Source organism: Sphaerodactylus townsendi, linkage group LG05 (genome assembly GCF_021028975.2).
Source record: "Sphaerodactylus townsendi isolate TG3544 linkage group LG05, MPM_Stown_v2.3, whole genome shotgun sequence".
NCBI classification, from domain to species: domain Eukaryota; kingdom Metazoa; phylum Chordata; class Lepidosauria; order Squamata; family Sphaerodactylidae; genus Sphaerodactylus; species Sphaerodactylus townsendi.
Window position 1 is genome coordinate 47,783,122 of NC_059429.1, and position 11,583 is coordinate 47,794,704.

Sequence of the window (11,583 nt, forward strand, 5' to 3'; positions counted from 1 at the left end):
TAGAGTCTGTCTTCCAAAGGAGCCATTTTCCTCACATGACCTGCCCTCAGTTGTAATTGTGGGAGCTCTCTAGTCATCATCTGGAGGTTGGCAGCCCTATTTAATATGTGGATCTCCTTCTAGAGATCTGGATCTGTTTGCCAATAGAACTGTGTGCCAGTAGAGACATTATTAGTCGTTCAGCTGACGAAGGAGTGGCCTAAACAGTCTGTAAATGCAGCTTATTTTGTGTTTGATCTGGCATAGCCATATCTCAAATGCTCTTCTCGGTTTTCTTTTTTTATTATATGTATATAAACAACACAAATATCAATTTGCATAAATATAAAAGATGGTGTAAATATTACTTTTTTTGCAAATTCAACAGACAATAAACCAATCTATTATCACCCGTCTCATCAGTTAAACACAGTATAGTATCTGCATTTGTTTTGTAGCTATCCTGTGATAACTTGTTGAATATTAAGAAATATATTTTGCTTCTATTGGAACATTTGTATACTTGCAACTATAGTTCTGTACACAGCTGCAGTCAAGAATAAAACTTTGAAAGTCATCTAGTCCAACCCCCCTGCATGATGCAGGAAATTCTGTTACCTCGATCTGCTTCCCCAGTGACCCCTATCTTCATGAGAATTGATTTCTTATCAATCTCATTTTATAGATAAGGTAGTGGAGCTGAGAAAATATAGTTGTACTTACCTGTAACTAGTTCATTGAGTGGGTTGCTGTGATATCTCACATTGGGACTGCGCTTGTGCAGACTTGCCATGGAAAGATTTACAAGATTTACAAGCTTTCTGTCTGCTCTGCAGCTCTGAAGAGCACTTGCTCCCCCTCGCCTTGGGAGGGAAGATTCCTGCCCAAATGGCCACATGATGAGAGGGAGAAGAGTGCTATTTGCTCAATTCTCTTACCACCACCATGGCTTGACAAGGAAGACCTGGAAAGCCAATTGCAGCGCACTTAAAAAAAAACACCTGCAGCCCACAGCAGGATAGGAGGGAAGGATGTGTGTCTGCACAGAAACCCACTCAGTGAACTACAGTTGCATGTAAATGCAACTCTGTATTTCATCTTCATGTGGAGCCCCATTGGGAAACTAGCAGTACTCTATATATGTGTAGTGTGTACAGGGACTGCTCTGTTGGTGGAGACAGTTTGGGGAAAAACACTGCCATACTATATCCTGACCCTTTTGGAATGCTGAAACTTTTTTGGAATGCCCCAAGGTCTCATGGGAAGTATAGTTTCCACCAGGCCATTTTCAGCCTGAAGGGAACAGGCCACTTCTCTAGCCTGCACTGTTTCACTAAGTAAGTGTGGGGTGTTGGGGGGCATGGCGAGGGCAGGGGGAAGGGCACCACAGAAGGGGCGGGGGCGGAAAACACAGGTCGTTTCCCCACTCACCATTTGCCACATGCTATTCGCGTCAAATAACGCGGGAGCCTGCCACATCCCCCACTACCTCAGCGGCAACCACGCAGTGACCCCAATTCTGCTGCTCTCCTTCCTCCTCAGCGCAGGGCATTTCTGCTCCTGGATGGTCGAGCACCTTTTTGAAAACTGCGCGCCAAGCGCGGGGGAGTGGGAAAACCGGGGAGGGGGGTGACACCGGGTTTCATTTTCCCGCCGCTGCTGGTGACAAGAGCCATCCGTCCAATTAGGGTGCGCACAGCCTGGGTTTTTATTTTTTATTTTAACTAATTAAAATCCATGTCTGGACGTCATTTTGAGCACACGTGAGCATATTGTGTCTGCTCAAATTTACGTGGATTCCTTGGCAAAGCGTGGAGACGTTGATTTGTCCTTTTCACAATAAAAAAATCCCGCCCCAGCCCATCGCAGCAGCCAGTCAGGACAGCCCCTGAGCGGATCGTGGGGAGTCGTGCGTAGCTGCTGCGTGGCTGCCGCATTCATTGGACCAAGGGGGCGGAGGCTGCGGTGGGGACCAGGAACCCATGCTCAAAAGGTTCCGCAGCAAAGGAAACCGCAGCTTATGACCTCCATTTTGTAAGTAGGGAAACGACCACAAAGTGGGCACCGGGCGCAGTATGGCCCAGCTATGCCTCTGCCGAGGAGCCTTGGTGCCAAGCTGTTTGGTTCCGAATAGCCTTATCACCAAGTTCCGAGCTGTTCTGATTGAAGATAGCATAGGCAGTGGATCTGGAGGTAGATGTGATCTCAATGGCACTTGGCCGCACAAGCCATTTGTAGAGACCAATTGCCTAGCTTGGGGAGACAACTGCCTGTTTAGAAGAAAGGCCTTTTAATGATTTTTCACCATTCTTTGCCTTAGGATTCTTCCTTTCAGGGGGTACTGAGCAGCTCAGGTTGGAGAAAGCCTGGAAGGTCCCACAAGGGGGTACAGAAAGGGAGACTGGGAACAAGTCCTCTTCTCTCCTGGCTCTGAAGTGCCCAAAGGAGCCAGAGACTTTTCAGTACAGGACTGCCTACAGGTCCTATCCTGTCTGGCCCTCAGTTAGGAGAGAGGCACAGAAGCTTCTGAAGAAGATGAAGCTGGAACCAAAAAAAGACAATTCTTATGACTAAGAATGCTGAAGAATGCTCTTCAGTGCTGCAGAGTAAATAGAAAGCTTGTAAATCTTTCTGTGGCAGACCTGCGCAAGTGCAGTCCCAACGTGAGGCTGCACAGAATACCCAGAAAGATGCACGGGGGCTTAGTCAAAGAGCAGCAGTTCATGGCTGAGTTGGGATCTGATCTCTGGTTCAGTGGTTCATAGCTGAATATCCTATATGTATTAGTGCTTTCAGAGTAGTATGACAAAGTATGATCTGTATACTGGAAAAGGTCACTTTTGAAAGTGCTTGAATAATTATTTTCGTCTGGGCAAGGGATGCTCAGACCACCAGAGGAGTGCTTCCTTTGTTCCATAGGCATAATTGCTGGAATACTTACTTATTTGGAGACTTGGAGGAAAGGGGGGCTTTCCAAAGTGTGTGCTTTTAAAGTAAATGAGCAGTGTTTCCTGTATCTTCTACCATCTTCCTTTGCAGTGCAGAGCTGTAATTTTCTATTTTTGCATGCCAAGCGGCAATTGTGGCTTCAGCTAAGTGTGTGTTGGTTTGTGAGTAGCTTCCCTTCTTATTTGCTTTGAGAAGCACAGAATGAGAAACTGGGAGTGTTGGTTCTGAAAAGAGCATGGGTGAGGTGGTGCTGGCTTTGCTCTTCCGCTTTGCACTCAATAGTGATTGACTGGCCTGCTCAGAGAACAGAATTGTCCTTCCCTTTTTTGGAGGGGTGGTATAGACTTGCTTCTCCTTTTCTCCAATCTCCTTTCCTTCTTTTTGTCCCACATCATTACTGAAACAAACCAGCCAGTTGATGATGTCATCATAGGGCAGATGGGGAAACTTGTTACTGTGGGTTTAAGGGTAAGTGGTTAAAAAGCAGCTTTGGAGACACTGGGAGAGATCTTTGAAGGAGGATGGTCCAGGATGATCGAAAGATAATTTAAATATCATCCCTTCCTGATTAATGAAGTTAGTAGTTCAACAACAACAAAACCTTTATTAGGCATAAGTTAAAATCTCTACAAACAATAATTCTGTACATAAGTACAAAAATAGTCTAATATCCAGGTTGTAATAAAATATTATGTACAAAACATCGGATATATGATATATTGTTTGGCGTCAAACCATTAAAATCCATTATATTCAGGAACGGCTCACGGTTATCTTTTCATAAAATCACATATAAGCCCGTGTTTTTATAACTTATATAACTACCTAAGCTCAGGTTTTTGGTAGCATTTGTTGTTTATTACTTTTGCTAAGAAAGTTGCAACCTTAAAAGTTATTTCAGGGGACCGATCATTTAATAAAGCCAAAATACCACTATGTTATTGTTGCAGGTAGGCTAAGTTTTGTTTTAAGAAGCGGAGTAATATAAATACTAAGTATAAAAGAGTAGAACTGACAGTTTAAAAGAATATGCTGGATTGAATCCACTTCATTTAATGGGCATGGACACCTTCTCTCTGAGATTGGTATGCCTTGATATCGTCCTTCCATTACTTTAGAGGGGAAGGAGTTAAGCCTAGCCAGCATAAATGCTCTGCGTTGAGATGGATTGTCAAGACTGAAAAAATATTGGGCCATCTTGCCATGCAAAAAGGTTAGTTTTAATGATTCAGGAGAGCAAACGGCTGGTTGTGAGGGTTGAAACTTTTGCTGTTCCACATCAAGGATTCTTTGTCTAAGGAGCCTAAAGATATATTCATCATTTAAAGAGATTCAAAAAAAATTCCAATGAGAAACCCAAAGTTTTTATTTTAATTTCCTAAGTTTGTTAGCCAAGGTTGTACTCAGTGGGTCCAGATTTAAAAAAAAAGAGAAATAGGATAGGAGCGAACTTTCTTTAGCCTTAAAGAATGTTTTCAGCCAGAATCTAAAAAAGGTAATCCACGCTTTTGTTTCCACACAGTGTAAACCCAGTTCCGCATATATTACTGAGTTTGGAACGCATTTTGGGACTCCCAGGATTTTTCTATAGAAAACAGACTGAATTTTTTCTATATTAGGCTCAAAGTCTTGGACCCATAAGGGTGCTCCATACAATAAAGGAGATATTATTTTTGCTTCAAAGATTTTGGAGGCAGCTGGGATACTTTGATTTCCTTTGGCATAAAAAAAATTGTGTAATTGGAATGGAGTGAGCAAATTGGCGAGTTCTGATTAGTTTTGCTTTGTTGATTTAGTCCATCCAGTAGAAGTTGTATTGGAATATTATGCCCAGGTAATTAAACTCCTTTACTTTGGGATAGGGAGTTACTTCCAATTTTCCAGTTTTGTAGCTTCCAGCTTTTTAGAAAAGAATTATAATTTTTGATTTGAGGTAATTTATAACCAATCTGTTTGTTTGACAGTAATTGTGAAAAGCTTGTAAATATCTTAGAAGGCCAACTCTAGTGAATGAAAGAATGGTAGTATCGTCAGCATATAGCAGCAAAGGAGTGTCCCTGGTGTCTAATTTTGGGGGATGGCCATTGATTTTATTGAGCACTGGTGCTAAATCATTTAAAAATAAATTAAATAGGTGTGGAGCCAGAATGCATCCCTGTCTCACACCAGTATTGATCGGGAATTTTGGAGATAATTCACCTTTATTTGTACATTTAACCTGGCTATAGTTATCAGAATGAATTTTTTTGATGAGAAATAATAAGCGGGGCTCCATCAGCAGTTTCCTAAGTTTTTCCCAAAGTATATTCCTTTGGAGAGAGTCAAAGGCACTTTTCAAATCAATAAATGCCACATATAATTTCTTTGTGCCCTGTCTCATATATTTATTTGCTAAAAATGCCAGAAGAAAACAGTGGTCTATGGTAGATTTGCCCTCTGTGAACCCAATTTGTTCTGGTCCTATAATTGAATTCCCAAGGATCCAGGCCTTAAGAATACGCTCTAGATGTTTTGTGTAGAGTTTGCCTATGATAGATAATAGGCTAATAGGCCTATAATTTTCTGGGAAATTTGGGTTGCCTTTTTTAAATATAGGGACAATGATGGAGTTGAGCCAAGCCTCCGGAATAATTCCAAAGCGATCTATTAGTGAAAAAAGGTTTGCTAATGGTGGAGACCACCAATGAGAATATTGTTTTAGAAGCTCAGCGGGAATGCCGTCAGGACCAGGAGCTTTCCCAGGTTTTAATTCTTGTATCAGCTCTTCTACTTCTTCTGCATTGACAGGAATCCATACAGGAAGCTGGTTTAAAGTATTGTTGTCAATCAGTTTTAGGGGTTCACTAGAAACATTAAAGATTGAACAGTAATGGTTATTCCAGATTTGAGGAGGAATACTTATGAAAGGTGTTTGTTCTTTCAGATTTAGATGTCTTGGAAGTTAGTAGTTGTGAAAGGTGTGTGAGTGCCACATGCACAATGGTGTCATTTCTGTATAGGGTTGCCAACTGGTTTGGAGGAAAAAAATGTCCAGCCCCTTTTAATAATATGCTTAATGTGTGGAAATGAGCAATGTAAACTTTTAATGGCATGGAGGTAAACATTCCGATAAGCCTCTAGTAAAGGGACAAGCCACGTTTCTTCAGAACTATCAGCAACTTCCATCTCTGCTGCACTCTTGCAGTTCTAGCCCCTGGAGGCCTTTGGCACAGTTTCTCCATCAGTATTGTTTGGATGTGCAGCTTTCTATAGTTTTTTATTGTGGAGAAAGTATACAGAGGGAACAGATGACTATTTGTAATAGTAGCCAGCATATCTTGCAGCAGTGAGTTCCATAATTAAACTGTGTTTTAGCTGTACAATTTACTGTTTTTACTGTTTATTATATGCCAGCCATGTATAGTGGTTAGAGTGCTGGACTAGGGTCTGAGAGACCCAGTCTGCCATGGAACCTCACTTGATGACCTTAAGCCAACAACTATCTGTCAACTGAACTTATGTCACATGTAAAGTTGCCAACCACCAGGTAACCCCTAGAGATCTCCTGGAATTACAACTGATCTCCAGACTACAGATTTAGTTTCTTTGGAGAAAATAGTTGCTTTGGGGGTTGGCCTCAGTTGCCTTATATCCCACAGATGTTTCAATGTGCCCTTCCAGGATCTATGCCCAAAATCTTCAGGAATTCCCCAACCTGGAGTTAGCAACTCTATTCACGGGGTTGTTGCCAGGATAAAGTGGAGGAGAGGAGAATGGTGTTGTAAGCAACCTTTGCATTGCAATTAAAGAGAAAAATGGGGTAGGACTATCTACAGATATCAACACTGCTTTTCAACACAAGTATTCTCAAAGCAATTCAAATAACAAAGAAAAACCTCAGAAAACTGAATGGCTGGCAGCACAGAGGAACAAATAAGAGCACTCTACATAGATAGGCTTGAGGCCAGACAGAAGTGGGAGCTGCCTGGCTGCTATTTTTCCTCCCTCCTGGGAACCTTGGCTGTGGTAACTGGAAAGTAAAGGAAGGAGGGTCTTGGGTGATGCGGGTTACAGGCCTGCTTCTCCAGTCCACCAAAGTGCTGGATTTTTCCAATGTGCTCCTCTGGCAAAAGGAATTCACTTCCACCCATCTGGACCACACAGGTGCCAGCCTGCAATCTGCAGCTTGTTTAGCACATGACAATTATATAAGGTGTTACAATCTCCAAAAATCTTAGCTCTCCAACAAAACATATTCTCTCTGCAGTGCTACCAGTCACTGCTTTACCCCCACCCCCCACCCCCCACCCCACTTGGCTAATGTTGCAATCCTACCCAGAATGTTGTCTTTCTAAGTCTATTATAATCAATGAGTTTGGAAGGAATTAACTAGGTTTACCAGAAAATTCCTGGAAATTTGGGGCATGTCTGGGGAGAGTGGAGTTGGAGAAGGAGGGAGCTGAACAAAGACATGATGCCATAGAATCCATCTGTGGGATATAAGGCAACTGAGGCCAACCCCCAAAGCAACTATTTTATCCAAAGAAACTAAAATCTGTAGTCTGGAGATCAGTTGTAATTCCAGGAGATCTCTAGGGGTTACCTGGTGGTTGGCAACTTTACATGTGACATAAGTTCAGTTGACAGATAGCTGTTGGCTTAAGGTCATCAAGTGAGGTTCCATGGCAGACTGGGTCTCTCAGACCCTAGTCCAGCACTCTAACCACTATACATGGCTGGCATATAATAAACAGAAAAACAGTAAATTGTACAGCTAAAACACAGTTTAATTATGGAACTCACTGCTGCAAGATATGCTGGCTACTATTACAAATAGTCATCTGTTCCCTCTATACTTTCTCCACAATAAAAAACTATACAAAGCTGCACATCCAAACAATACTGATGGAGAAACTGTGCCAAAGGCCTCCAGGGGCTAGAACTCCGAAGTTTCCATTGCTGATCTCGGGTAGTCTGGAGATCAGTGGTGATTCCTGGGGAACTCCAGGCCCACCAGGAGGCTGATGACAGAAGTAACTCTGTTTAGGATTATACAAAAAAAATCCAGTTCCTGAGGGAGGGAGTTTACATGGACATGATGGAGGGTTTCCTGCCAAATGGGGAAATTTCTGAAAATGAGGGAGGTACCTGGGGAGGGCAGAATTTGGGAGTTCAGCAGGGATCTGATGCCACCCTTCAAAGCTGCCATTTCCTCCTAAACAAATGATGTCTAATCTAACAGTGAGTTGTAATTCCTGAAGAACTCCAGGCCCCACCTTGAGATTGGTAACTCAAGGTCTTGGCCTTTTCTCCCTTTGAACTTAGAAGAAGTTTCTTTTACTCATGCATTTTGCAATGTCTACAGAGTGGAGAAATATTTTTAAAGATTATGCAGACTTCATTGTAGCTTGATTTTTTCCCTAATTCTCCCCTTTTTCATAGGTGCCTTCGTAGTTTGCTGGACTCCTGGCCTTGTAGTTTTGCTCCTTGATGGCTTGAATTGCACTCGCTGTGAGGTTCAGAATGTAAAGAGGTGGTTCCTTCTCTTGGCTCTACTGAACTCTGTCATGAATCCAATTATTTACTCTTACAAAGATGATGAGATGTCGAGCACCATGAGGCGCCTGATCTGCTGCCTAACAGAGGAGAAGAACCATGAGCGACGTTCTTCCAGGATCCCTTCTACAGTGCTCAGCAGGAGCTTAGATTCTTCCAGCCAATACCTAGAGAATGGTATCAGTCAAGGGACTATTAGTAGCAAAGCAAGCACTTGAGCTGTTCTGCTTTTGTTCTTCAGATGTGGACTGCAGCAGTGGCAAGTGAGCTCCGAATCAGCTGAACCTGAATCACTGAACATTGAAGCCACAGAAGAATTTGTTCTCTCTGTTCCAAATCCCCAATCCCAGAGTTATTTCACATCCTTGTAAATAATTACCAGATTTGGGGTGAGGGGAACTGGAAGAGGTAAAACAGAATATAAGACAAAGAATGAGTTTATAAATCCAGAAGCACAATACAAACAACATGTATGGAACTCCTGTTCCTCAAAGCCCTGGTTCTCAGCAAGGTAGTAAAGCTATGTGTGGGCTGTGCCATTTCAAACTCTGAAATAGGCTGACATGATTGAATATTTCTCTGTATAGAATCTGATCCCAGCACATAGAAACTAGGGTGTCATGGAAAAGAGTCAGGTAGCCCAATCCACAGTCTAAGGCAGCAGGAGGATAATGCTGCTGCCACACCGCCCTGGCACCTCCAGAAAACTTTTGGGGAGAGGGGGCAGGGGGGCAGAAAATACAAAAAACCCCAAATCCTTCTGCCAGAAAGTCCTCTATAGGGCTAAATGGAGGGTGGTGTAAGTCCAAGCCCCACAGCCCCGCACAAACTCCTGGGATTCACCCTCCATCCATAGGATTGCACTGCAAATCACTCTTCTCCCAGAAATGCACTCTCTATGTGGAAGGGATTTCTTTTGCTTTGGAAGAATACTCAACCAGGACACCATCCACCTAAGTATGAAATGGTACAGTCCCCGCACAGGTTTACTACCTTGGCATTAGAGCTGCATTCTGATTAGAATCATACCTGTTTGGAAGTATGCCCCATCTTGTTCACTGGGACTTGCTTCCACGATACCTCTGAATGTAGTGAGAATGGTTTCTGATTGCGTAGAGGAGTCCTCTGTGAATGCTGTTCAAGGAAACATGTTAATAAAGATTTTCCAAGGTTGATAAAGATTTTCCAAAGATTTTAAAAGATTTAAATCTTTTTAAAAAAACAAAATCAGTATAATGATTTTTAAGCATGCCACCTTCCCTTCCAAAGCAGATAGCTGAATGTATTTCTAAAATACATATAAGCATGCAACAGCCATTCATTTGGCCTCCTGGTAACAGTGGTTATACAACTGCTGTGGCTTATTAATGGGGACCCCACTTTTACTTGGAAAGGAAGAAGCAAGCCCTTCCTGCCATGTGAGCTAAAGAAGTCCCTGTGTGGGTTGATGGTAGCATTTTGAAGCCTCTCTCTTGTCTTAACAACCACTATAAAACTTCCTGCATGCTTTATTATGCAAGAACATCAGAAGCTTGGTTATTAAATTGAGTTTCCACTCATTGGCTTTTTAGTAGATTTTATGATCAAAATGATTGGAAAAGCACCAACAGGGTTATTATCTGTGTACTTGATAGAAATCCTTCCATTTGAGTACTGGAACTCTGAAAAGACTTCCGCAAAGCAGTGGGATTGTACATAATGTTACTGCATTTTTAGAAAAATCCTGATCAATATGCACAGAATAATTTTCACACTGTACTTTTAAGTGGTTTCATCACCTGTGAACTGTGAGAGATCATGGGTATATTTAATGTGATGGTCTGAGGTTTTTAAATAAATGCTTTGTATTCTGAATTTTGGGTACTTTGTTTGGAGACCATCTTGAGTACTGGGATGCGTTTAAAAGTGGTCTTCAGATTCTTGTTCAGAACGGTTTCAGATAAACAGATGAAGATTTTCCGCTTCCCTAAACGCATAGAAATACCATTGTTTATGTGCATGAACTAATTTATTCAAATGCGTGTACATTTTAAATTATGCATTTCCTAGTACTGAGAGCTAGTAAAGTACTATGCCAAGAGAGAAAGTTTCTGTTTCTGTCTGTTTTTTCTGTATTTAAACAAAAGCCACAAGCCAGCTTAGCTCTGGGCTAATGCATGCCCAATTCACAAAAAAATCTCCCTTTGAATAGTTTTGCACAATCAGCTTGTAGCCAAGGTCACAGAATGCAGATAGCTGCCTATATTATCACCAATGCCCCATAAACAGCGTTGATGCATATGAAATCAACAATATGACCACCACTTGATGTTACCCATTCTGGGGTCATTTGGCAAATAGTGGGATATAATGCTATTTATGACGTATCAGTGCACTATTGTTCTGGTTTGGCCCAGTTCATAATCTTGAGTGATGGTTGTGTGCACTTGTGCAAATGAGCCCCCTGATATAAAGTGGCAAAGACCATGATGGTGTGTTGAGCCTAACTTCAACATGACTTCCTTCTGCTCAGTTGTAGCATTGGCCTATGTCAGCTGAATTGAAAGGGAGAATTGTGTGCATCCAGTGCTTATCTCACAAGTTAATCAGAGGATATGAAAAATGTACTGCTAATACAAATATACAATGCCTTTATCCTGATAGGGCACATATCAACTCTGCTGGGCTGTGTCATGTTGGGAACACAGCAAAAGAAGATGGGATGAAGTCCTATTCCACTTACGGTTAACAACCTCCTGGTGGGGCCTGGATTTCTGCTGGAACTACAACTGAACTCCAGACAAAACAATTCAGTTCCCTGGAAGAAAAGACCATTTTGGAGATGGACTCCATGTCGAGTGCCCTTCCCTCCCAGTCTTCACTCTTTGCTTGGGAGCTCAGATAACAGGACTCTCATCAACATGTGGGGTTGCTCAAAATGCCATTGCAGAACTCAGGGACGCAGGTATAGATTTTTAATGGGGTAAGTTCAGGGCCACGCCCCCACACAGGCCACATCCCCACCCGCCTCTGGGGGAATGGCCACGCCTCCCCAAGCCCCCCCCCCAGCCTCAGTGCTTATGTTGTGCCTCCGAAAATAGGGACCATAGACCTTCTGGTACTCCCCGCCTGCCCCCCCCC

At 42.5% G+C, this 11,583-nt stretch overlaps 1 protein-coding gene across 1 annotated transcript in view; it reads left to right on the forward strand.

Moving 5' to 3' along the window:
- LPAR3 (lysophosphatidic acid receptor 3) overlaps window positions 1–10,540 on the forward strand; it is a 42,565-nt gene extending 32,025 nt beyond the window's left edge. Inside the window, exon 3 of the mRNA XM_048498828.1 lies at window positions 8,350–10,540. Coding sequence (XP_048354785.1) covers window positions 8,350–8,681 — 332 coding nt within the window. The 3' untranslated portion in view covers window positions 8,682–10,540. The remainder of the gene's footprint in view (window positions 1–8,349) is intronic.
- The last annotated feature ends 1,043 nt before the right edge of the window (window positions 10,541–11,583 follow it).